We start from the raw sequence: 24118 nt of genomic DNA, 5'->3' as shown, positions 1-24118 counted from the left end.
GTCTTGGCCCCTCACACTCCCGGTGGTGGCCAGGAGTCCTGGGTCTCCATGGCTGGTTTGGAGTGCCCCAAACACCCGAGGCCAGACAGGGCAAGGGTCAGGACTGGGCACTGTGTGCCGAGCTGTGCCAGGTGGGCACAGGACCTGTCCCTGCTCTCTGCCCAGCTCAGCAGGCCCCGCCCCGCTGGCAGCTCCGTGGAGGGCTCCTACCACAAACTGTCTGGAGGTTTCAGGGGCTTCAGGAGGCTGTGCATGTGGGTGTGCAGCGGTGGCACCAGGGGGAGTCCACGTGGCACAGCGAGGGAGCGGCTGTGGGCAAGCTTGCTCCTTGCACCTCAGGGACGGTGCAGAGAGGGGGTCTCCAATGGAGGAGAGTCTCAGACACTCTCAGGCAGGGCTCTCACGGTGACATCAAGCTCAGGTGCAACTCATTCTCAAAAAGCCCGCTGTCCTGAAGGGTCTTGACCTCACTGGACAGATAGCCAGTGCCTCCAGGGGCGTGGGCGGCTGCCTGAGGAGCATTTGAGAGCAGCTTTTCTGTGGGGAAGTTTTCCCAGTGGTGTCAGGGAATAATGGACAGGGTCTCCTGCCTGCCCAGTAGTCCTGCCCAGTGGTGGGAAAGAGCTGACGTGGACTGGCCTGCGCTCCAGAGTCTCACCCTTCCCTCAGCTGTGGGGCCACTGCCCCCCACTGTCCTCAGGCCAGGGCACACGCCCAGCGATCACCCAAGTGCCTACTGGCAGGGTGGCGTCCAGGCCCACCAGGACAGCACTGTGCTGGGCAGGCAGACCCCGGGCAGGCAGACCCCGGGCACTGCCCTCACAGGAGCAGGCTGGCTCACTCAGCTTCTGAGCGATTCACATGCCTCTGGCAGAGGAGTGGGCCACAGCGCCTGGCCACCAAGGGACTTCGGAGGGCAAGTAGGAGGGAAGGCTCCCTCTGCCCTAGGTCTCTGTTTGCCCTTGCCCTGCAGGCAGGGTGGGGGGACATCCCTTGGGACAGCTATGACCTGGCCACACCGGCCCCCTCCTCATGCAGAGATCCAGAGCTTTGCGGGTGCTGAGAAGGATGGCCGCATCGTGGGAGAGATTGCCTTCCAGCTGGACCGGCGCATCCTGGCCTATGTGTTCCCTGGTGTGACGCGGCTCTATGGCTTCACTGTGTCCAACATCCCCGAGAAGATAAAGCAGGTGTGTCCTGACTGCTGCGGGGGCACCCGGCGTCCTGGGGCTCACTCAGGGGTGGAGCACCTGGTTGCTTCCTGGGGCTAACTTGGGGGTGGGGTCACACAGGCGCATGCTGGGGTTGACCCAGTGGGTGCTCAGTACCTGGCACATCCTGGGGCTGGCTGATGCTTGGGCACCAGGCTGTGCTTGGTCCAAGCAGGGCCCTGGTGGCTCGTCTTTTGGAGGTGCTGAAGGGGTGGGGACCTGGATTCCTACATGAAGCTTCCTGGGCGGCCCTACCCAGTCCCACACTGCTGAGCCAGGAGGTGGCCCTGACCAGGGGTGTGGCCCGCACCATCCTGTGTCTGCAGACCTCCATCAAGTCCCTGGACGGCTCGGTGGATGAGAAGAAGCTGCGGGAGCTGACGCACCGCTACCTGACGCTGACCGCCCGGCTGGAGAAGCTGGGCTATAGCCGTGAGGTGCACCCGGTCTTCAGTGAGTTCCTCATTAACACCTACGGCATCCTGAAGCAGCGGCCGGACCTGCGCGCCAACCCGCTGCACAGCAGTCCAGCCGCGCTGCGAAAGCTGGTCATTGACATCGTGCCGCCCAAGTTCCTGGGCGATTCGCTCCTGCTGCTGAACTGCCTGTGCGAGCTCTCCAAGGAGGACAGCAAGCCGCTCTTCGCCTGGTGAGCCGCAACGCCTGTCCCTCCTGCAATAAATATGTTTGTTCCAAACCCGGGGGCCGCCGTGCTCCTGCGTGTCCCTCCCGCAGGGGAAGCGGTCTGCTGGTGCTGCAGCGGGCAAAGGCCTTCCGTGGCCAGCCGCTCTTCCTGGGGGCCCAGCAGCCCTCCGCCGCCCGCAGTCAAGGGCACCTGTCGCCTTATTAAAAGCATGTTTACCTTTCTGCCTGACCTCTGGCTCTTTGAGGGCGTGGAGAGCGCCTTGGTCTCTGCTCGCCTGCAGGAGGTGCCAACTGTGTCTGTGGAAAGAGTCCACAGGGAGGGTGCCTGGGCTCTAGGCCAGGACTGGGCTGTGCAGCTTCCTCGCCAGGGGGCATGCAGCCTTGGAGGCTCAGACCCTGCCCTGCAAGGACCAGCGAGTCCCAGACACAGGGCTGAAGGTGGGTTTGGGTGCAGCTGGGATGGCCAGGAGCCCACAGGCCCTAGGAACTGCGCTGCCTGTGCCACTGAGCACGCCACAGCCCAGGAGGTCACTTACCTGGGGCAGGAAGCGAGCCAGCCACAGCAACAGGGAGGGAGCCCGCCACTGTGGCGCCTGGGGCTAGCCCTGGGGTCAGGAGACCTGTGGGTGTCCTTGGGGCCCGAGGTGGGGCCTCTGTGTCACGCCCAGCCCTGTCCCACGGTCCTCTGGGAACAGAGGGGGGGTCTCTGTCTCACACCCAGCCCTGTCCCGACCTCTGGGAACAGAGGGGGGGTCTCTGTGTCACGCCCAGCCCTCTCCCACCTTCCTGTGGGAACAGAGGGGGGGGTCTCTGTGTCACGCTCAGCCCTGTCCCACCATCCTCTAGGAACAGGGGGGTCTCTGTGTCACGCCCAGCCCTGTCCCACCATCCTCTAGGAACAGGGGGGTCTCTGTGTCACGCCCAGCCCTGTCCCACCGTCCTCTGGGAACAGGGGGGGTCTCTGTGTCACGCCCAGCCCTGTCCCACCGTCCTCTGGGAACAGGGGGGGGTCTCTGTGTCATGCCCAGCCCTGTCCCACCGTCCTCTGGGAACAGAGGGGGGTCTCTGTGTCACGCTCAGCCCTGTCCCACCGTCCTCTGGGAACAGAGGGGGGGTCTCTGTGTCACGCCCAGCCCTCTCCCACCTTCCTCTGGAAACAGAGGGGGGGGTCTCTGTGTCACGCCCAGCCCTGTCCCACCATCCTCTGGGAACAGGGGGGGGTCTGTGTGTCACGCCCAGCCCTGTCCCACCTTCCTCTGGGAACAGGGGGGGTCTCTGTGTCACGCCCAGCCCTGTCCCACCGTCCTCTGGGAACAGGGGGGGGGGTCTCTGTGTCACTCCCAGCCCTGTCCCACCTTCCTCTGGGAACAGGGGGGGTCTCTGTGTCACACCCAGCCCTGTCCCACCGTCCTCTGGGAACAGGGGGGGGGTCTCTGTGTCACCCCCAGCCCTGTCCCACCGTCCTCTGGGAACAGGGGGGGGGGTCTCTGTGTCACACCCAGCCCTGTCCCACCGTCCTCTGGGAACAGAGGGGGGTCTCTGTGTCACGCCCAGCCCTGTCCCACCGTCCTCTGGGAACAGAGGGGGGTCTGTGTGGGGTGGGGGGTTTGTCTTACTCATTAATGGCTCAGAGCCAGAATAGAGGGTGGAACACTCAGGGATCCACTCTAACTGGTGGCCACAAGCTCTGAGACTCCTGTGGGTGTCGGTGAGACTTGGGTGGGGACCAACCCAAGCCTGCCGGGGAAGGGGCAGCTGGCCTGGCTGCCCTGTCCCTGAGCGGCTCTGGTGGGCATTGTTGTTATACTCATCCTTTGGAGGTCACCTTCAGGAGCAAGAAGCCATGCAGTGGGCCTGGCCGCTCCAAACTGCACCAGGAGCCTTGCTGGGCACGTCCAGACCCAGGACTAGGGTTAGCTGCAGGCTTGGCCAGTGGGACCCAGCTCTCCCTGCGGTGCCACAGTGAGCTCCGCGAGCCGGAGGTGGGATGAGGTGGATGGTGCACCCCAGGGCAATTTAGCAGGGTAAGGTGGGTCAGTGAGCGGGGAGGCCCAGGAGGGCCTGCCGTGAGTGGAGGGCCACGTGGGGGCCCCTGGCAGCCAGGGCAGAGCAGGAGGCCCCTCACCGTGGCTTTGTGATGGAGTGGCGAGGTGGGGGCAAGTCTGAGGACACAGGCAGAATCAGTGGCCCAGCTGCTGGGGCTCTGGGTCATGGGTCCCTATTGACAACTCTCTCCCTGAGTGACCTGGGTGGCCACTGGCTTGGAGGTGACAGGAGAGGTGGTGTCGGGGAATGTGGGGGTTGGTGGGGTGAATCTCAAAGGCAGGCTCTGCACCTACGGGTCGTTGTCCACCTCTAGAAATTAGCCAGCCCTGGAAGGCTGGCCCCTCCCTCCAACGAGGCCCCAGATGCAGAGCCTCATTTAAAAGTGAAAAGAAACATGACTAAAGGGTGGTCCAGGGCAGAGTGGCCTTTGGCCACGGTCCCCCAGGGACCTAGTGTCCTCAGCTCCTGCGCCTGGGTCTTCGAGGCCCTCAGGCTTTGGCTGGCCCTCCCAAGCACACAGTGGGCCCTGAGTATCCACTGTTCTGGAGCCACCTGAGGGACGCCATGAAGATGTCTGAGGGCAGAGGAAGCTTCTCTTCCTTGTCTAACAGCAAGAGGAACTGGCAGCAGGCAGGCCTGTGCCTGGTGACCAAAGCTCCGGGCGGCACTGGCCCTGCCATGGGGTGGGTGGCCTGCGCAGGCTGGGCCTGGCCAGGAAGTGGGCTGTGCCCCGCCCAAGGCCGAGGTTGGCACGAGCCCTTGGGATTCTCGTGTGTAGAGATCGTCTCTCCACGGTCGCTCCCTGATGCAGGGCCTGTGGACTCGCGGGGTTGCTTCACGCTTGGGCTCTGGGAGCACCTGCCGCGGTTTCCCGCCACCTGCCGCCGTGCCCTCGTGCCTGGGGCCCTGGTGTTAGATTTGTTTTCTGAGCACCTCCTGACTCTCGGCACCACCAGCTTTCCTGGGCTCGTCCTGCTCCTTGTGCAGGCACGAGGAAGGAGGTCGTGGGGCCTCTGGTCAGCATGGGCAGCCTGCCCTGTCCTCATGGCCGGGTGCTCTAATGCCCCAGCACCCGTAGGGCCTGGGATGGGCTTGGGCTGCTGTGACAAAGCCACAGTGTGGGCTGACCACGGCCACTGTGGTCTCACCCAGGAGCTGTTCTTCTGGGCCTCTTCACCGCACCCTCCCCCCCGTGTCCTCCCAGGTTGTCCCCTGTGTGCTGTGATCTGACCCTTCCCGTAGGGACAGGGTCATGTTGGACCAGGGCCTCCTTTTGGAAGACCTCCAGAGGCCTCGAGTGTCAGTCCTTCCACGTGTGGGTTCTGGTGGGGAGACCCCATCTCCCTTCCCCGCCTCCAGACGTGGAGCCCTGGTCAGGGGCCTCTCGGCCTCTGAGGGCCTCTCGGCTCTCCCAGTCCCTCCCTCCAGTCTCCCTGAGGTAGGTTCCCCAAGGCCCACACGCATCTGCTTGTCCAGGCCCCGTGGCCACCCCAGCGCTGCCGTGGAGTGATGGAGCCTCAGGCCACACACCCACAAAGGCTGTGAGGTGCTGCCCTGGAGGGCCCCTCGGAGCAGGAGCTGCCCTGTGGGCACCAGGACGGCAACGCCAGGTGCGGCCAGGTGGCCAGAGGACCATGGGCCCTTGTGGAAGGGAAAGTGACCTCTGCAGTCAGCAAGAACTCCTGAGGCCATGTGCAGCTGGGAGCTGCCTGCCCTGGGAGCAGCAGTGTGGTCAGCCGGCCTGTGCTCCCTGCCCGCCCCTGGGAGGACACAGGCCCAGCCACGTCCACACACCCCCACGTCCACACACCCCCACGTCCACACACACCCACATCCACACACATCTATGTCCACACACATCCACGTCCACCACACCATCTACACACACCTCCATGTCCACTCCCACGTCCACACACACCCACATCCATACACACCCACGTCCACATCCCCCCACCACACACACACCTACCCCCCCTACATCCACACACACCATCTACACACACCCCCATGTCCACTCACACGTTCACACACCCCCACGTCCACATCCCCCCCACAACACACCTCTAACCCCCCCCACATCCACACACACCATCTACACACACACCCACGTTCACATCCCCCCACATACACACACACACACCTACCCCCCATGTCCACACACACCATCTACACACACCTCCACGTCCACACACATCTATGTTCACACACAACCATGTCCACACACACCCATGTCCACACACACACCATCTACACACACCCCCATGTCCACTCACACGTCCACACACACCCACGTCCACACACACCCACGTTCACATCCCCCCACATACACACACACACACACACCTACCCCCCCACGTCCACACACACCATCTACACACACCTCCACGTCCACACACATCTATGTTCACACACAACCATGTCCACACACACCCATGTCCACACACACACCATCTACACACACCCTCATGTCCATACACACCCAGGTCCACACACACCCATGTTCACACACTCACATCCACACACACATCTATACCCCCCATGTCCATTCATTGCCCCTTGTTCACACACACCCATGTCCACACACCCCTATGCCCACACACACACCATCCATACACACCCATCCACACACACTCCCATGTTCACGTACACACCATACACACACACCCACGTCCACACATACACACATGTTCTCACAAACACCACACAACCTATATTTACACACCCGTGCCACTGACACACCAGAGTCCACACCAACATCCACACCCAGACACCATCTACACACCACATCCACACACATATACCTACATCCACACACACTCATGTCCACACCCACACACATCCACACACACTCATGTCCACACCCACACACATCCACACACACTCATGTCCACACCCACACACATCCACACACCAACTTCCACACACCCACATCCACACATCCACACACACACACACACCCATACTCACACCCACAATGACACACCAATATACATGCTCACACACCCACACATTCACACATCCACACACACACATCTACATCCATACACACTCATGTTCACACACAGGGATCATCTACACACCACATCCACACACATATACCTACATCCACACACACTCATGTCCACACCCACACACATCCACACACCAACTTCCACACACCTACACCCACACACCCACACACACACACTCATACTCACACCCACACTGACACACCAATATACATACTCACACACCCACATACACATCCACACACACATCAACATCCACACACATACATCTACATCCATACATAGTCATATCCACACACAGGGACCATCTACACACACCATCCACACACATATACCTACATCCACACACACTCATGTCCACACCCACACACATCCACACACCAACTTCCACACACCCACACACACACACCCATACTCACACCCACACTGACACACCAATATACATACTCACACACCCACATACACATCCACACACACATCAACATCCACACACATACATCTACATCCATACACACTCATATCCACACACAGGGACCATCTACACACACCATCCACACACACATACATCTACACTGACACACCAATATACATGCCCACACACCCACATCTACACCCCCCACATCCACACTCACACCAACATCCACACATATACCATCCACACATACCCCCATGTCATGTCCACACACACACCATCTACACACACTATCCACATACACCAACATCCACACTGACACACCAATATACATACCCACACACCCACACACCCACACCCACCCATACACTTGCTCACGCTAACATCCATGTGCATGGTAGCACATCCACACAAGAACATCCATACTTGTGCTCACACTGACACACCCACACACCCACAGATGTGCTGGTGTAAATATTACACCTATGCTGTGCCCAACCCCCATGCATACACACTCCCATGCCTGTGTAAGCCTTCCGCCTGTCATCTGTGTGTGCAAGGACATTAACACAGACTTGTATGCCAGGACCCTTACACACACTCTTGTGTGCACTCTCTCACACATGGACTCGCCTGCCCACACCCACTCCACACACACAGACAGCACCCCAGTTGCCATCTGAGATGTGCTGACCTCTGTGGAGTGCAGAGGTCACATAGGGGGTCACCAGGAAGGCTATCGGAGGACAATACAGGGCCACTGGAAGGTCAGCAAGTGGCCCTGGGTCAAGCTGGGACTTGAGCTACACTGGCCTGATGCGTCTGCCTGGACTTTACCCACCAGACCTCCAGGGTCCTCAGGGCCCCCGCTGGCCTGGTCAGGTGCTCGGGGGCGCGGCCGTGTGCCAGCTCCACCTCCTCTGACGTGCTGGTTAATAAGACGCCCACTGTGGGAGGGCACTGCTGGCCGCATTAGGCCCACACCTCGGAGTGCCTCTCCTGTCCTCCTCTGTCCCTCAAGAGCAGTGCTGGCCATGTCCCAGCTGGTGGAGTGTGTCCCCAACTTCTCAGAGGGGACTGACCAGGAGGTGAGGCCTTATGACCCTGGTGCAGGGTCAGGGTGAGGTAAAGAGGGGAGCATGCTCCTTGTGGGTGCGGGCTGCCTTCTCAGGACAAGTCCTAGCAGTGCCCTGGACGTGGGGGACTCAACTGACTGGCCGGCGGGGGGCGGCACACAGAGCTGGTGGTGCCCCTGCTGGGAACTGGGCAGATCACCTGGTCTCCGGGGTCCTTGGTGGTTCCCTCTGAGGGGGGCCCCTTGAAGACCAGTGTGGAGGGCTGTTTGAGGCCTCAGGGGACATCCAGGAGTGGCCCTGCCACAGCCCCCACAGCTGAGGTAGACACGGTCACGCCTCAACCTATGGGAACCTGAGGCACAGAGACGCCAGGCAGGCCACCGAGGACTGCAGGACAGGATCGGGCAGTGAGTCCCACTTTTCTCAGAAGGTTCTAGGCTTGTGAGCCCCTCCCCCACTGTCAGCACCCCCACAGATGCCCCTCCACTGAGAGGCTGCGGGGGTGAGGGACCCTGCCCTCTGTGGTCTTGGCCTGCTGGTCACCTTTGGGTGCCCTGGACACCCTCTGGGTGTTGTGAGCAGGCCCCAGTCCATTTCCTTCTGAGGGGACACCTGGTCCTGTTCCCTGCTGGGTCTGTCCACCCTGGCCCCTGCGATAGGGTCCACCTGCTGCCCCAGGCTGCCTCTGGGGGCAGCTCAGCTTTTTGGAGGGCCCCCAAGTGCTCCGAGCCACCGCTCAGCCCCACACTCGGGGCAGGGTGCAGCCACTGCCGAGCTTCCACCGGGACTGAGTCGGGGCTGGCCCTCTCCCAGGTGATCGGGGCCATCTCCCAGGCCATCTCGCAGACCCCAGGCTGTGTCCTGCTGGACGTGGACGCAGGCCTCTCCACCAACCGCACCGTCTACACCTTTGTCGGCAAGCCCGAGTGCGTGGTGGAAGGGGCTCTGAGTGCTGCCCGCACGGCCTCCCGGCTCATCGACATGAGCAGGCACCGAGGTGAGGGCGCCTCAGCGCACCTGGCGGGCCCCGGGCTGTCCCAGCCGTCCTGGGACAGAGGTGGTCAGGGTAGTGGTCTGGGGTCTAGGTTCAACAGGGCCACTGGGCAGACTTTACGGAGCACCCCGTGAAGGATCCGTTGTCCTGGGACACACTGTGGTGCTGGGCCTGTGAGCTCCCAGGGCCAGGAGGGTGGGGAGGGCAAAGAGGGGCCAGTGGACGCAGTACTGGGAGCCCACCGGCCCAGAAAGTGTGGACACCAGCCGCCCTAGATTCAGGGTCCTGAGGTGACCAACAGCTCCCTCATCTGCACCAGGCTCAGCAGGCCCTGGGGGGAGGCAAGGGTAGAAGACGTGGCAGAAACTGACCTGTCAGCCTCCCGAAAACCAAACAATGGCCAGTAGGCAGGGTCAAAAGTCAGTGGACACAGGAGCTGAGCCGGTGAAAGACCAGGGTCTCTTTCTACAGGGAGGGGTTTTGGCATCCTGGTGGCCCCAGATAAGAGGGTTATCTCAGGGTAAAGAGGAGCCAGTCCTACAGGCAGAGGGCCGGGGCTGGGAGCACTGATCCCGCCCAGGCCACCTCAGTGGATGGAGTCTGCTGAGTGGGCAGGCGGGGAGGAGGGCTGGGCTGGCATTCGGCTTGGCCAGGTGCCCTTGGAGCCAAGGGGGCACCTGTGGAGTGCTCCGTGGCTGGTTGGGTGGGAGGAGAGCCTGGTCCAGAGGGTGCCCCTGCTCTCCTACTGCTTCATCTGGTCTTGTCCCCCCCCCCCCCCGCAGTGAAGATGGGCTGTGTCCCTGCTAGGCCACCCACGAAGGCGAGTCTGGGCACTGGGGGCTGGCCACTTTCCTGAGGTCAGCATGGGCAGCTGGAGGATGGTCAGGGTCTGATCAGGTTTGTCAAGAGGGCTGGGGGTCCCAGGGAGCCCCACTCCTCACCAGCCCTGTTGCAGGGGAGCACCCCCGCATGGGCGCCCTGGATGTCTGCCCCTTCATCCCAGTGAGGGGCGTCACCATGGACCAGTGTGTGCTGTGTGCCCAGGCCTTTGGCCAGCGGCTGGCAGAGGAGCTGAAGGTGCCAGGTGAGAGCTGGTGGGGGGGGCCCGGGCACCACCAGTCCAGTCATGCTGACCCCTGGAGCAAAAAACTGCCCTGAGTGAGCACTGCGCAGGCCAGCCCTTCCTCACAGCGAGGAAGCTGCAGGGAGCAGCAGCGCGGCCTGGGGTGCTCCGGTCCTGCTGGGCACCAGTTCTGCAGAGGGCGTCCTCCCTGGCGGGGCCCCTTTGCCCATGTGGCAGCACGGGCCACGAGATGCATCCACCTCCAAGCCTCAGAGAGAGGACGGGGCAGTGAGCCCACCAGGAGAAGGGTGCACTGTCACAAGCCCCACCCGGTGCCCCCCAGCAGTGGGGACTGACACACACACACCGGCCAGGCCAGCCCTGCACAGTGACGTGGGCTGTGCGAGCTTCATCCTCTGTTCTGGGTGCACTCATTTGTGTTACATCAATGGACATGCATCTTGGAAAAAAAACCATGAGCGTCCTTTAGCGCTGGCCACACCCCATGCTGGCTGCATAATGATGACCTCTGTAGGGCATCAGAGCCCGTGGGCAGGGCCATGCTGTCCATCCTAGGAGGCACAGAGTGGGGTGCCTGGAACCGAGGGAGGGCTGTCCAGACTGAGGTGGCAGGAGCCACCTGCCAGGGTCCAGGGAACGAGTGTGACCCTGGCTGGCTGAGGCTGCTCGGTGGGGTCTCTTGCAGTGTACCTCTATGGTGAGGCAGCCCGGACAGCCAGCCGCAGAACCTTGCCGGCCATCCGAGCTGGGGAGTACGAGGCCCTCCCTGAGAAGGTGCTGCCCACAGGTGGCTGGGCTGGGGAGGGCAGGAAGGGTGGACCCAGCCCTGTTCTGAACCAGGGTCACTGTGCTGCAGCTCAAGCAGGCCGAATGGGAGCCTGACTTTGGCCCCAGCTGCTTTGTCCCCAGCTGGGGGGCCACCGTCACGGGTGCACGGAAGTTCCTCATCGCATTCAACATCAACCTGCTCAGCACCAAGGAGCAGGCCCACCGCATCGCCCTCAACCTGCGGGAGCAGGGCCGAGGGCAGCACCAGGTAAGCCCTGTATGTGCCCCCATCACGTTCCCATGCAGGCTCCACCTGTCCCCTTGGCCACCCAGTGGCCTATGGGTGGAGCCTGAGACCCAGGGGAAGTGGTCAGCTCGGAGTCAGCTGCAGGCAAAGATGGTGAGCATGGGGCACTGGCCAGGTGGGCTTGGCCTCCAACTGCTGACCACCTAGCTCTGTTGGGTGGGCTTGAGGTCAGGAGCACTTGCTTTAGTAGTCATTCTCCATGGACTCAGGGCTAGAACACTGCAGCACTTTCATACTGCCCAGAGGTCAGCTGTCCTGCAGGCCCCACAGATGCCCTGGACCCCCCAGGTCTCCCTACAAACCCTCAGGTTCTTGGAAGCCCCAGGGGCATGTCCCCACGTCCCAGGGCCCACCCCCATCAGGTCTGCACATTGGCTTGAGTATGACTCCTGCAAAGCCAGGGTCAGACAGGTGACGAGGACGTACCTGGTGAAGGAAGTGGGCACCTCATGCCCATCTGTCCTCCCAGGTGCTCGGATCCTACCAGGCCCAGCTGCCCAGCTGTGCACCTTGCGACCCTCCAGTCCTCCTGTGTGCCCTGGCTAAAGGGAGAACCGTGTTCTCATGGGGACTTGTCACTTGAGGACTGAGGAGCAGAGCAGCTGCTGGGGCAGGTGGTGGGCTGGGAGGATGAGGGGAATGTGGGGCCTTGGCTGGTCCTCAAGTCAGTGTCCCCAGGCCTCCAGGGATGGTATGGGCACAGCTTGGGGCCCCCTGGGGTGGTCCCACAGCACCAGGCCCCTGGGGCCTCAGTTTCTCTGTGCAGGACTTTGCCTGTCCCTTCCCAGCCGACCCAGGGAGAGAGGGCGGGGGCGAGGAGAGCCCTGGTGCTCAGTGGCCAGTCGTGCAGGGCAGCTGGGCAGGGACTTGGGAGGGTGCTTCTCTCGCGCGCGGGCTGGGAAACGTGGTTCCTTTGCAGCCAGGGCGTCTGAGGAAGGTCCAAGGCATCGGCTGGTACCTGGAGGAGAAGAATCTGGCCCAGGTGTCCACGAACCTCCTGGACTTTGAGGTTACGGGGCTGCACACAGTCTTCGAGGAGACCTGCAGAGAAGCCCAGGTGGGCTGCCTGGGGCTGTGTCCTGGGTGGGCGCTGCTCCCAGACACCCTTGGTCCAGGCCGAGGTGCTGAACCTGCCTGTATGGTCAGCAGGAGCTGAGCCTCCCTGTGGTGGGCTCGCAGCTGGTGGGCCTGGTGCCTCTGAAGGCTCTGCTGGACGCGGCTGCCTTCTACTGTGACAAGGAGAACCTGTTTGTCCTGGAGGAGGAGCAACGCATCAGGCTGGTGAGCCTCCTGCTGGGGTGGGGGCGGGATGCTCCCACCCTGCGGGCCCCCTGGTGGAGCCCCCTCCAGTCCCCTCCACCCCTTCACCCCCAGCCCGTGCTCAGAGGGCACGACTTTGTTCTCCCTGGTGGAGGTTCCTGACCGTCCATGTTCTCTGCTGTGGCTCTGGGGGAGGGCCAAACTGCCCATTCCTGGGCCTTCCTCCAGGGGGAGCACTGCGGTCTGTCAGGAGCGGTTTCTACACCCTGTTCCTTTAATGCTCATCGCACTTCAGACACACATCCTAATTCTAAGCCCTAGCTGAGTCTACACCCAAGGGTCCCAGGCACTCACCTGTGACTGGAGGAGTCTGGTGCAGAGGGGACAATAGCAACGGAGGTCTTGGTCTCTGTCTGGATCCTGTGAGTCCCACTGGGCCCCAGAAGGCTGGGGTTTTAAGTCCTAGTTCAGTTGTGCTTGCAGCCGACAACTGGGTGAACTCTGGGCTGTAGGCCTGGGTGTGGACCCTGACATCACTCTCTTAGGGCTAAGTTCTGCAGTCTACGTGACATCCTGGACATAATGCTTACAGTCTTTATCTAACACACGCTAATTAATATGGTCCACAGTCAACCATCCCACGGTATTCTGGGGTACTCATATCACAGTCCAGGGTCCAGGCTGGCTCTGGGTGGAGCCATGTGCACAGAGCGTCCATCCTGACCCAGCTTTCACAAAAGGGCTCTCAGAGCCCTTGGCTGAGGTGTGCTCCTTGCAGTGAGCATGTGGTGGGGCTTTCCGGAGACTTCTTGCCGTGGCCCCAGGATTCCGTCTGCACACCATCGTGTTGGTGCCATCCCACCCTGGTTGCTGGCCTTCCAGCCTGAGGTCACTTCAGAGGGCACCTCTGCTTCTTAAGCCTCTCCTGCCTTCTGCCCGGCCAGTTCTTGGTCCTCCTGGACCTTCACTGGCCTGGACGTGCTCTAGAAACAGGGCGAGCTGTGTTGTGGGAGTCCCTCCTGGCCTGGTCTCAGGCTCCTTGTCACAGGGTGGCCACCCGCCTGGTACGAGAGGCTCCCAGAGCAGTGGGAGGCCAGTCCCCTGGGCTTGGTGCCAGCTTCAGCTGTGAGGTCCAGGTGGTGTCCTTCTTCCTAGCTGTCCCTGTGGGAGGCACTGTGAGATCAGGTAAAGGCTGTGTGCTTTAGTGAGCGTTCTCATCACTGGGACCACAAGACGCGACAAGAATAACCAAGAGAAGGAAAGGTTCTGTGGCTCACAGGTGACAAGGCCTCCCTCCAGGATGGCCACCGCTGCTGTGGCTGCAGCGAGGCGATGCAGGACAACAGGAGGGCATGATGGAGGGCAGGGGACAGAGGGCCAGCTCGGGGCCCCGAGGCTCGAGGGGTCTGGTCCCCCACAGGTCTGGCCTTGTGCGGGTTCTCCCCGCCCTCTGACGGTGTTCACGTCTTCCTGTGCGTCCTGCGTCTGCCCGAGAGTGGAGGTTCTGTGGAATTGGAAGGTTCTTTGGAGACTCCTGGGCCCTGGGAGTAAAGCCCCCCAGAGGGTGGTGTTTGCCAGAGTTGGGGCTCAGGGACAGGACCGCCCAGGGCCATGGCAGAGTGCTGGAGCCACGCAAGCTGAGGCCACGTGAGCTGAGGCCACGTGCTGGCTGGGAACCCTGGCCTGGCTTTGAGACCCCAAATTCCCGAGGTCTCCTGCCAGGAGCCTACTCCTGGACTCCAGCTTGGGACGCTCTGTTCACACTGGAACCAGCCTCAGGCCTGGCTGTGTCCCTCCAGTGTCCCCTCCCTCCCCAGGACCCCTCTGCTTGTCCAAACAGCTGGGATGGTTGCTGGCCAAGTGCTCCAGGAGTGTTTGACGGCTTCTGGTGAGAGTTCCAGTCTTAGGCAGGATTGCTATGATTCTATTGTGCATTTAGGTGACGCTCCCTTTCAGTCACCTTCTGTGGTCAGGGGACTTGGGCTTGTCCCAGACCTTAAGACCTCGTTAGGCAGGTAGCAAGAATGGGGCCTCGTGGTGGGGAGTGCTTGTAGCTGGCCCCTCGGGCCTGTGGGTGGCTCTGTGGGACATGATGATCAGGTATGACCCCTTCCTCTGGCTTCAGTTCCCCTGGGGTGCAGAGGAGGGTGCTGTCCCAGGCCTGCCCAGAGCTGGAGCCTTCTCAGGGCCCTGAGAAGCCTGACCTGAGGGTGATGGCTAAGGTCACGCGCCCCCTCTCCAGGTGGTGAGCCGGCTGGGCCTGGACTCCCTGGCACCCTTCAACCCCTCAGAGAGGGTCATTGAGTGAGTGCTGGCCCTGAACCACTTGCCCCACGCCTGCCCACCCTTCCCTGTTCTGCCCACACCTCCAACAGCCTCCCCTGCCCATGCCCTCCGCTCCCCTCCAGACCTGGTGCATGCTGGGGCTGGGGCTGGGGGACAGAGGGACACCCTGCCAAGGCCTCTGTCCTGTCCTTCACCTGTGGCTGCTCTGCCGCTGGGGAGAGCCTGGGGAGAGTGAGCTGTGACCTGAACTGGCCCGGTCACTGAGCTGTCCACCCTGCAGGTATCTGGTCCCAGACCGGCTGGAGAAGAGCCTGTTGGACATGTCCCTGCGTGCTTTCCTCCGTGAGGTGGGCGCCCGCTCAGCCACCCCTGGGGGCGGCTCCGTGGCAGCGGCCTCTGCAGCCATGGTGAGCACCAGCAGAGGAGGCGGCCAGTGAAATCTGAAGGGAGGGACCCTAAGAGCATGGTTCCCAAGAGAGGGACTGCAGCACCCAGGGCTCCAGAGTGTGTCCCTACGATGCCAGTCCCCTGCAGGAGGACAGGGTCCCTCTGCTCTGGTCTGGGGCTGACCCCCCACCCCATGGTCCCCTGCAGGAGGACGGGGTCCCTCTGCTCTGGTCTGGGGCTGACCCACCACCCCATGGTCCCCTGCAGGAGGACGGGGTTCCTGTGCTCTGGCCTAGGGCTGACCCCCCACCCCATGGTCCCCTGCAGGAGGACGGGGTCCCTCTGCTCTGGTCTGGGGCTGACCCCCCACCCCATGGTCCCCTGCAGGAGGACGGGGTCCCTCTGCTCTGGTCTAGGGGGGGCTGACCCCCTACCCCATGGTCCCCTGCAGGAGGACGGGGTCCCTCTGCTCTGGTCTAGGGCTGACCCCCCACCCAATGGTCCCCTGCAGGAGGACGGGGTCCCTCTGCTCTGGTCTGAGGCTGACCCCCCACCCCATGGTCCCCTGCAGGAGGACGGGGTTCCTCTGCTCTGGTCTGGGGCTGACCCCCCACCCCATGGTCCCCTGCAGGAGGACGGGGTCCCTCTGCTCTGGTCTGGGGGGGCTGACCCCCCACCCCATGGTCCCCTGCAGGAGGACGGGGACCCTCTGCTCTGGTCTGGGGCTGACCCCCCACCCCATGGTCCCCTGCAGGAGGACGGGGTCCCTCTGCTCTGGTCTGGGGCTGACCCCCCACCCCATGGTCCCCTGCAGGAGGACGGGGTCCCTCTGCTCTGGTCTGGGGCTGACCCCCCACCCCATGGTCCCCTGCAGGAGGACGGGGTCCCTCTGCTCTGGTCTGGGGGGGCTGACCCCCCACCCCATGGTCCCCTGCAGGAGGACGGGGTCCCTCTGCTCTGGTCTGAGGGTGGCTGACCCCCCACCCCATGGTCCCCTGCAGGAGGACAGGGTTCCTCTGCTCTGGCCTGGGGCTGACCCCCCACCCCATGGTCCCCTGCAGGAGGACGGGGTCCCTCTGCTCTGGTCTGGGGCTGACCCCCCACCCCATGGTCCCCTGCAGGAGGACGGGGTCCCTCTGCTCTGGTCTGGGGCTGACTCCCCACCCCATGGTCCCCTGCAGGAGGACGGGGTTCCTCTGCTCTGGTCTGGGGGGGCTGACCCCCCACCCCATGGTCCCCTGCAGGAGGACGGGGTCCCTCTGCTCTGGTCTGAGGCTGACCCCAAACCCCATGGTCCCCTGCAGGAGGACGGGGTCCCTCTGCTCTGGTCTGAGGGGGGCTGACCCCCCACCCCATGGTCCCCTGCAGGAGGACAGGGTTCCTCTGCTCTGGTCTGGGGCTGACCCCCCACCCCATGGTCCCCTGCAGGAGGACGGGGTCCCTCTGCTCTGGTCTGGGGCTGACCCCCCACCCCATGGTCCCCTGCAGGAGGACAGGGTTCCTCTGCTCTGGTCTGGGGCTGACCCCAAACCCCATGGTCCCCTGCAGGAGGACGGGGTCCCTCTGCTCTGGTTTAGGGCTGACCCCCCACCCCATGGTCCCCTGCAGGAGGACGGGGTCCCTCTGCTCTGGTTTAGGGCTGACCCCCCACCCCATGGTCCCCTGCAGGAGGACAGGGTCCCTCTGCTCTGGTCTGGGGCTGACCCCCCACCCCATGGTCCCCTGCAGGAGGACGGGGTCCCTCTGCTCTGGTCTGGGGCTGACCCCCCACCCCATGGTCCCCTGCAGGAGGACGGGGTCCCTCTGCTCTGGTCTGGGGCTGACCCCCCACCCCATGGTCCCCTGCAGGAGGACGGGGTCCCTCTGCTCTGGCCTGGGGCTATTTGGTTTGTGAGCTCCATCACAGTTTGTTCGTCTCCAGGGTGCAGCTCTGGCCTCCATGGTGGGCCAGATGACCTACGGTCGGCGTCAGTTTGAGCAGCTGGATGCAGTGATGCGGCGCCTGATCCCGCCCTTCCATGCAGCCCTGGCCCAGCTGACTTCACTGGTGGACGCGGATGCCCAGGCCTTTGCCACCTACCTGGTGAGGGTGGGGAACCTGCAGGGCCTATCCCAACCCCTGGCCTTTGCTGGTCCAGCTCAGGGACCTGCAGACTGCCTGGTGGGCAGCTTGGGGTGAGGACTGCTCCCAGCACAGGAGGCCAAAACCAGAGCAACGAGAAGACTGGTGTCCTCCATGCTGTGGGGCCAGTAGCCGGCTTCTCAGTCTGAGGGCCCGCCTGAGGGCTGGGGGGCGGTGATCTGTGGCAGGCCACAGGCCAGCAGGGGCAGTGGGCACTGGCAAGGCAAGGCCTATGATGCTGGGGCTGGAGGGACCCAGACCCCCGGCCCAGATCTGGAGGGAGAGGCCCCTTACGAAGAGCCACGTCCCAGCTGGATGTGGTGGTCAACACCTATAATCCCAACTCAGGAGGCAGAGGCAGGAGGATGGCAAGTCCAAAGCCAACTTCAGCAACTTAGCAAGGCCCAGAGCGACTTCTCGAGATCCTGTCTCAAAGAGCTGGGAGGGGCTGGGGCTGTGACTCAGCACAGCTGGGTTCAGTCCAGCCTAGGAGGTCCATAGGAAAAAGAAGACTGGCCACAGCCTCCGAGAGATTCCAGAGCACCCTCCGGCCTGAAATAAAAGATGAAGCCTTTGTGAAATGAGATGGGAGTTTTCAAAATAGGTCAGATGGCAGAGGGCAGGTAGTACAGAAGAGAGTGGGAATGAGAGAGAGACAGTGGCCCAGACAGACAGACAAACACAGGGACAGAGACAGAAAGAGCGACAGAGACAGAAAGAGAGAGAGGCAGACAGAGAGAAAGAGACAGGGAGAGAGAGAGAGATGAGGGGGCAGAGAGAAAGAGAGATATTTAAAGAGAAATATCAGTTTAAAAGTAAGTTTTAGAAATTTAGGGACAACACTAAATTTAGAAATCAGAAGTAAAAATAAGATGAATGATTAGTAAACAACTAGAGGGGAAAGCCCATAAATGCAAATTAAATCCAACAAAAAGGAAAACTAAAGTAAGCACGAAGGGCACGTGTGGTATGCCCACGAGCCACCGGGCAGGATTACACCGATGATACCCGAGCAGAGCTGAGCTGATCCTGTTCTCTGTGAGCAGCAAGGAGGTAGATTAAAAATAAAAAAGGAACATCTCATGGAATAATAAGAGCTTCCCAGAGGGAGCAAGATGCTAGCTGTGGACCCCTCATGCAAACCCACCTCATAGTGAGCCAGGAAGCAGAACCGCCCGGGGCCTGGGGCAGGGTGTGGCTGCATGGCCACCTGAGCTGGCCGAGCCCACAGGCTCCAGCGAGGCTGTGAGTGCCTGTAGCTGGTCGGGCTCTGCCTTAGTGCAGAAGTGCTGTGGTCCAGGCAAGGGGCTCAGAGAGGCAGGTGCCCTGGACTCAGACGTGCGGAGTGGCTTGCTCTGCCTTTGCTTGCTCTGCCTTTGCTTGCCAGGGCTGGTGGAAGGGCTCAGCGGTAACGGCGGCTGGGGAGGAGGTAGGACTGGAGCTACCGACACCAGCCCAGCACCTCCCCACAGCTGCCTCCCAGGACCGCCCTGCAGTGGGCTGAACCTGTGCTCACCAGGCCAGGGTGGGGTCCCAGAGGGGAACAGTCGTGGGCCTGCATGTGAAGTCACAAACCACACATGCAAGCACTCAGGATAAAGCCCAGGCCTGTGGCCAGGTGGTGACGTGGGATGGTGCTGTGTAGGGAGTACCTCGGGCTTCAGGTCTGTGCTCATCTTTCTGCATGGCCTGAGGTTCTGGTGTCTAGGCTTGGTGCAGAGCATCTGCCTGTGTGGAGCCCCATGTTGTGGGAGAGTCTGAACAGGAATCAGAGGACCTCCTGAGTCCTTGGTGTCCTTCTCTAAAAACAAGTGCGCCCAGGAGTGCTGCTCGCCCGTCTTCCCCACACCCCCTCTAAAGCGCCACTGTCTAGGATGGTAAACCAGACCCCAGCAGATGCAGTTCTCCAAGAACATCTCTCCGCCCAAGTCCTGTGGCCCAGCAACCCAGCAGCCCCGGGTGGAAGACTGATGTAGTCGGGGCACGTGGGCATGCTGCCCCAGGACAGGGACCTGGCTCACTGTGACTCCAGCATGGTCTGCGGACACAGCTGCCCCCTGTGGTCACTTGCCATGTGGTTGTTTGGTCTTCTTTCCTGGTAGGAGGCAATGAAGCTGCCCAAGAACACTCCTGAGGACAGGGACAGGTGAGCGGAGCAGTGGCAGGCGGCCCTGCCAGACCTTGGCCTGGAGTCTGGGGATGGCGCAGTCCCATCCAGGGCACAGTGGTCCCGTTTGGGGGCTGTGTCCAGCCCTGGTGGGAGCCTGGGTGGTGGGGTCAGAGGGGGTCCCTCCACCTGGTTCAGACCAGAGTTCCCTCTGTTCCAGGCGCACGGCGGCCCTGCAAGAGGGGCTGAGAGGTGCAGTTGCCGTGCCGCTGGCGCTGGCAGAAACAGTGTCACCGCTGTGGCCAGCGCTGCGAGAGCTGGCCCTGTGTGGGAACCTGGCCTGCCAGTCCGACCTTCAGGTAGGAGGGACCTCAGGGACCTCATGCTGGTCTTGGCTTCTCTTCCAGCTGGACGATGGGCTTTGAGATCTCATTCACGGTCCTGCTGAAGTCAGGCTGTGGTCATGTGGCACTCCCAAGCAGCTTAGCCTGTCACGAACTCGGGACAGTTGGGCCCAGGGCTCTGTGCCTCCCACACTGCCTGGACACCAGTGTTTGCAGGGTGTCCACAAGGAAGAGACCTGTTTCAGGGTCTGGTCCTGTGGCTCCAGATGAGGGCCTCTGCTCTGGGAGATGGCTGGGCCTGAGGCAGATGGCTGCTGAGGGTGGGGAGCACGGCCTCCCTCCTGGTCGGTCAGGTAGAGGGGGCAGCTTCCCCAGTCCTCCAGGGCTGCACCTGCTCTGGGAGCTCAGACACGGGGCTGAGGCGGTCACCTCTGCAGCCTGCCGTCTGTGGGTGGGGGATGAGCTGACCTGAGCCTGACCCTCCAAGGAGACCCTGGGATGCGGACTTGGGCACGAGCAGTTTGCTCCCCCTTGGATGAGGGGAGGTTCCAGGGGCTGCCCAGGCCTCTGAAGCCAGCCCCGCTCCCTGGCCCTGCAGGTGGCAGCCAAAGCCTTGGAGATGGGTGTGTTTGGTGCGTACTTCAACGTGCTCATCAACCTGAAGGACGTGAAGGACGAAGTGTTTAAGGACCAGGTGAGCAAAGGGTGGCTTGCTGCCAGCCTGGCCCCACGTTGCCGCTGAGGTGAACGAGGCTTCAGGGGATGGCATTCTCCCCTCCTGGGGGGTTTGGTGACACAGTGGCCAGTGCCAGCTGGCACCGCTTTAACTTTCCAAAGGGACCAGTTCTGGGAGCTGCTGGGCAGGAGCCTTGGCCCTGGCATGCCCTCCCATACCACCCACACCTGCTATACCACCCACACCTCCCACACTACCCACACCTCCTACACCACCCATACCTCCCATACCACCCACACCTGCTATACCATCCATACCTCCCACACCACCCACACCTGCTATACAACCCACACCTCCCACACCACCCACACCTCCTACACCACCCACACCTGCTATACCACCCACACCTCCCACACCACCCACACCTGCTATACCACCCACACCTCCTATACCACCCACACCTCCTACACCACCCACACCTCCCACACCACCCACACCTGCTATACCACCCACACATCCCATACCACCCACACCTGCTATACCACCCATACCTCCCACACCACCCACACCTGCTATACCACCCACACCTCCCACACCACCCACACCTCCTACACCACCCACACCTCCCATAGCACCCACACCTGCTATACCACCCATACCTCCCACACCACCCACACCTGCTATACCACCCACACCTCCCACACCACCCACACCTCCTACACCACCCACACCTCCCATAGCACCCACACCTGCTATACCATCCATACCTCCCACACCACCCACACCTGCTATACCACCCACACCTCCCACACTACCCACACCTCCTACACCACCCACACCTCCCATACCACCCACACCTGCTATACCATCCATACCTCCCACACCACCCACACCTCCCACACCACCCACACCTCCCACACCACCCACACCTGCTATACCACCCACACCTCCCACACCACCCACACCTCCCACACCACCCACACCTTCTATACCACCCACACCTCCCACACTACCCACACCTCCTACACCACCCACACCTCCCATACCACCCACACCTGCTATACCACCCACACCTCCCACACCACACACACCTGCTATACCACCCACACCTCCCACACTACCCACACCTCCTACACCACCCACACCTCCCATACCACCCACACCTGCTATACCACCCACACCTCCCACACCACACACACCTGCTATACCACCCACACCTCCCACACTACCCACACCTCCTACACCACCCACATCTCCCATACCACCCACACCTGCTATACCACCCACATCTCCCACACCACCCACAGCTCCTGTACCAACCACACCTGCTATACCACCCACACCTGCTATACCACCCACACCTCCCACACCACCCACACCTGCTATACCACCCACACCTCCCACACCACCCACACCTGCTATACCACCCACACCTCCCACACCACCCACACCTGCTATACCACCCACACCTCCCACACCACCCACACCTCCCACACCACCCACACCTCCCACACCACCCACACCTCCCATACCACCCACACCTCCCACACCTGCTATACCACCCACACCTCCTGTACCACCCACACCTCCTACACCACCCACACCTCCCACACCACCCACACCCCCCACACCACCCACACCCTCCATACCACCCACACCCTCCATACCACCCACACCCCCCACACCACCCATACCTCCGGTACCACCCACACCTCCCGTACCACCCACACCTGCTCTCAGCAGGCCTCCCAGGCCGGGGACCCCCATAGCAGCAAAATGACGGGAAAAGCCGTGGCCCCTGGAGCTGGCCTGTACTTCGCCTGCGAGGCAGCTGCAGGACAAGTTTATTACTATAATTGAGATACGATTCATGGAACACAGTTCACCATTTTAAAGTGCAGAATCTGGCCTTTAGCACATTGGTGGTGTTGTGCAGCCACACCCCTCACAAGTTCTAGAATGTTCTCATCCCCGGAGGAGGCCCCGCCCATGAGCCGATGCAGTTCTTGTGAGCCTCAGAGAGGTGTTTCAGGTGTACCCTGCACCGCATGGCATGTCCAGGGTCAGCCCCATGAGCCCTGTCCCACAGGTGTCGAGGTCACAGCTGTGACCTAGGAAGCCATGGGAGGAAGTCAGGAGAATAGGGTGGGAGTCTGCAGAAGGTCAGCAGGCCTGGTGGTCCCCAAGGCTCCCACCCACTCTGAGACCCTGGAGGAGCTGTCCAGATGGCCCCGGTCGCCCTAGGGTGGCAGGCCAGGGAAAGGGCAGGGAAGGTGGTAGTGGGGGCCGGGCCGTGTGGACAGAACGGAGGCTGCCTGGCAGGACAGGTGGTAAGTTCCATGCCTGTGTCCATCAGGTCCGCCAGCGCGCTGCCAGCCTCCTGCAGGAAGCCAAGGCCCAGGCTGCACTGGTGCTGGAGAGCCTGGAGGCTCGGCAGGAGTGACCGCTGGTGGGCACGAGACGGCAGGAGACCTCCCTGGACGGCATGGCCTTCAGCAGCCCTCCCTTCCTGAGGGACCCCAGCTCCTTGGGACAGAGTTCCACACGGCTCATCCACGTGGGGTCAGGAAACATGGGCAGAGGCGAGCAGTAGGGCCAGGGTTTGGGCAGGCCTGTCCTGGTCTCTTGTGAACCAGCAGACTGTCACTCTTGGTCACCTGTGGCCTCAATAAAGTCTGAACTCCAAACCTATGTGATGTGTTTGGGTTTGGGGAAGGGGTCCCATGGTCAGCGAGTCCCGAGGTGACAGTCCCAGTCCAAGGTCCCTAGACTGGGAGGCTGTGCCCAGTCCCAGGAGGCTCAGGCCAGTGCAGGTGCCTGGGACAATGTGGCAGGACCTTCAGGGACAGGCCCAGCCGGGGGCTCCTCCTCAGCTGTCTGCTGAGCCCTGACAGGTGACTTCAGCACAGAGCGCGACAGTCCCCGCAGCTGTCTGGCTGGGTGCAGCCTTCCTAAGCTGGGCAGGGAGCCCTCTGAAATCTAGACCCTCCTTCTCAGGAAGTCACCAGCACCCTAGGACATGAGAAGGGAGAAGACGTCCGTGGCCTCATGAGCCACAGGGACACAGGACTCTCCTGCAGACCAGGCCACAGGGATCAGGTGCTGGGGAGGGCAGCCTGCCCCTGCCCCTGACAGGGAGGCGGGAGGCTGGAGGGGAATGCAGTGTCCGAGGGGAAGGTACGGTGTCCCCCGGGTCCTCTAGGTCTTGACATGCTGTCCAGCTGGGTTGAGGGCTCCTGTCCGTCCCCTCCCACCACCCCCAAACTCCTGCTCAGCTGCAGCCCCCCGTGGCCTGAACCTTCACCACAGGAGGACCTCAGGAGGTCAAGTGCGGTCTGCATGGTGGAGCGGGACTCAGGGAGTCAGAGACAGCAAGATTCTCTTG

The 24118-nt window shown here is 62.0% G+C and overlaps 2 protein-coding genes across 6 annotated transcripts in view; both read left to right on the top strand.

The window, feature by feature from the left end:
- Positions 1-2078, top strand: part of Spatc1l (spermatogenesis and centriole associated 1 like) — a 17303-nt gene extending 15225 nt beyond the window's left edge. For 2 of the 3 annotated variants that reach the window (XM_040287161.2, XM_005340178.4), the window contains 2 exons: positions 1039-1190; positions 1538-2078. In XM_040287161.2, coding sequence (XP_040143095.1) covers positions 1039-1190; positions 1538-1864 — 479 coding nt within the window. In that variant the 3' untranslated portion in view covers positions 1865-2078. Of the gene's footprint in view, positions 1-1038; positions 1191-1537 lie in introns of those variants that run through there. The other variant, XM_078044815.1, reaches the window with a different exon arrangement.
- Positions 2079-8265: 6187 nt separating this feature from the next.
- On the top strand, positions 8266-23424 carry Ftcd (formimidoyltransferase cyclodeaminase). Of its 3 annotated transcripts, none has more exons than XM_078044813.1 (14): positions 8266-8410; positions 9212-9395; positions 10348-10476; positions 11162-11250; positions 11333-11512; positions 12471-12608; positions 12701-12832; positions 15054-15115; positions 15378-15504; positions 17406-17567; positions 19709-19752; positions 19934-20072; positions 20656-20751; positions 23110-23424. In XM_078044813.1, exons 1-14 carry the CDS (start codon positions 8357-8359, stop codon positions 23362-23364), a joined length of 1791 nt encoding a protein of 596 aa, XP_077900939.1. In that variant the 5' UTR covers positions 8266-8356; the 3' UTR covers positions 23365-23424. The 3 variants fall into 3 exon arrangements, with proteins under 3 accessions (XP_077900939.1, XP_005340236.2, XP_077900938.1); XM_005340179.5 differs by having other exon boundaries at positions 23090-23420; XM_078044812.1 differs by lacking the exons at positions 19709-19752; positions 19934-20072; positions 20656-20751; positions 23110-23424 and adding an exon at positions 19419-19699.
- Positions 23425-24118: the final 694 nt, after the last annotated feature.

This window comes from Ictidomys tridecemlineatus, chromosome 3 (genome assembly GCF_052094955.1).
Source record: "Ictidomys tridecemlineatus isolate mIctTri1 chromosome 3, mIctTri1.hap1, whole genome shotgun sequence".
Lineage (NCBI taxonomy): Eukaryota > Metazoa > Chordata > Mammalia > Rodentia > Sciuridae > Ictidomys > Ictidomys tridecemlineatus.
This window is presented reverse-complemented; position numbering and strand designations above follow the sequence as displayed.

Bases quoted from the DNA above. Each gene is read 5' to 3' on its own strand.
- Ftcd (XM_078044813.1), top strand. From the start codon at position 8,357: ATGTCCCAGCTGGTGGAGTGTGTCCCCAACTTCTCAGAGGGGACTGAC. The intron at 15,505-17,405 runs GTGAGCACCAGC...GTTCGTCTCCAG, and splicing joins CAGCGGCCTCTGCAGCCATG to GGTGCAGCTCTGGCCTCCAT. The intron at 17,568-19,708 runs GTGAGGGTGGGG...CTTTCCTGGTAG, and splicing joins AGGCCTTTGCCACCTACCTG to GAGGCAATGAAGCTGCCCAA.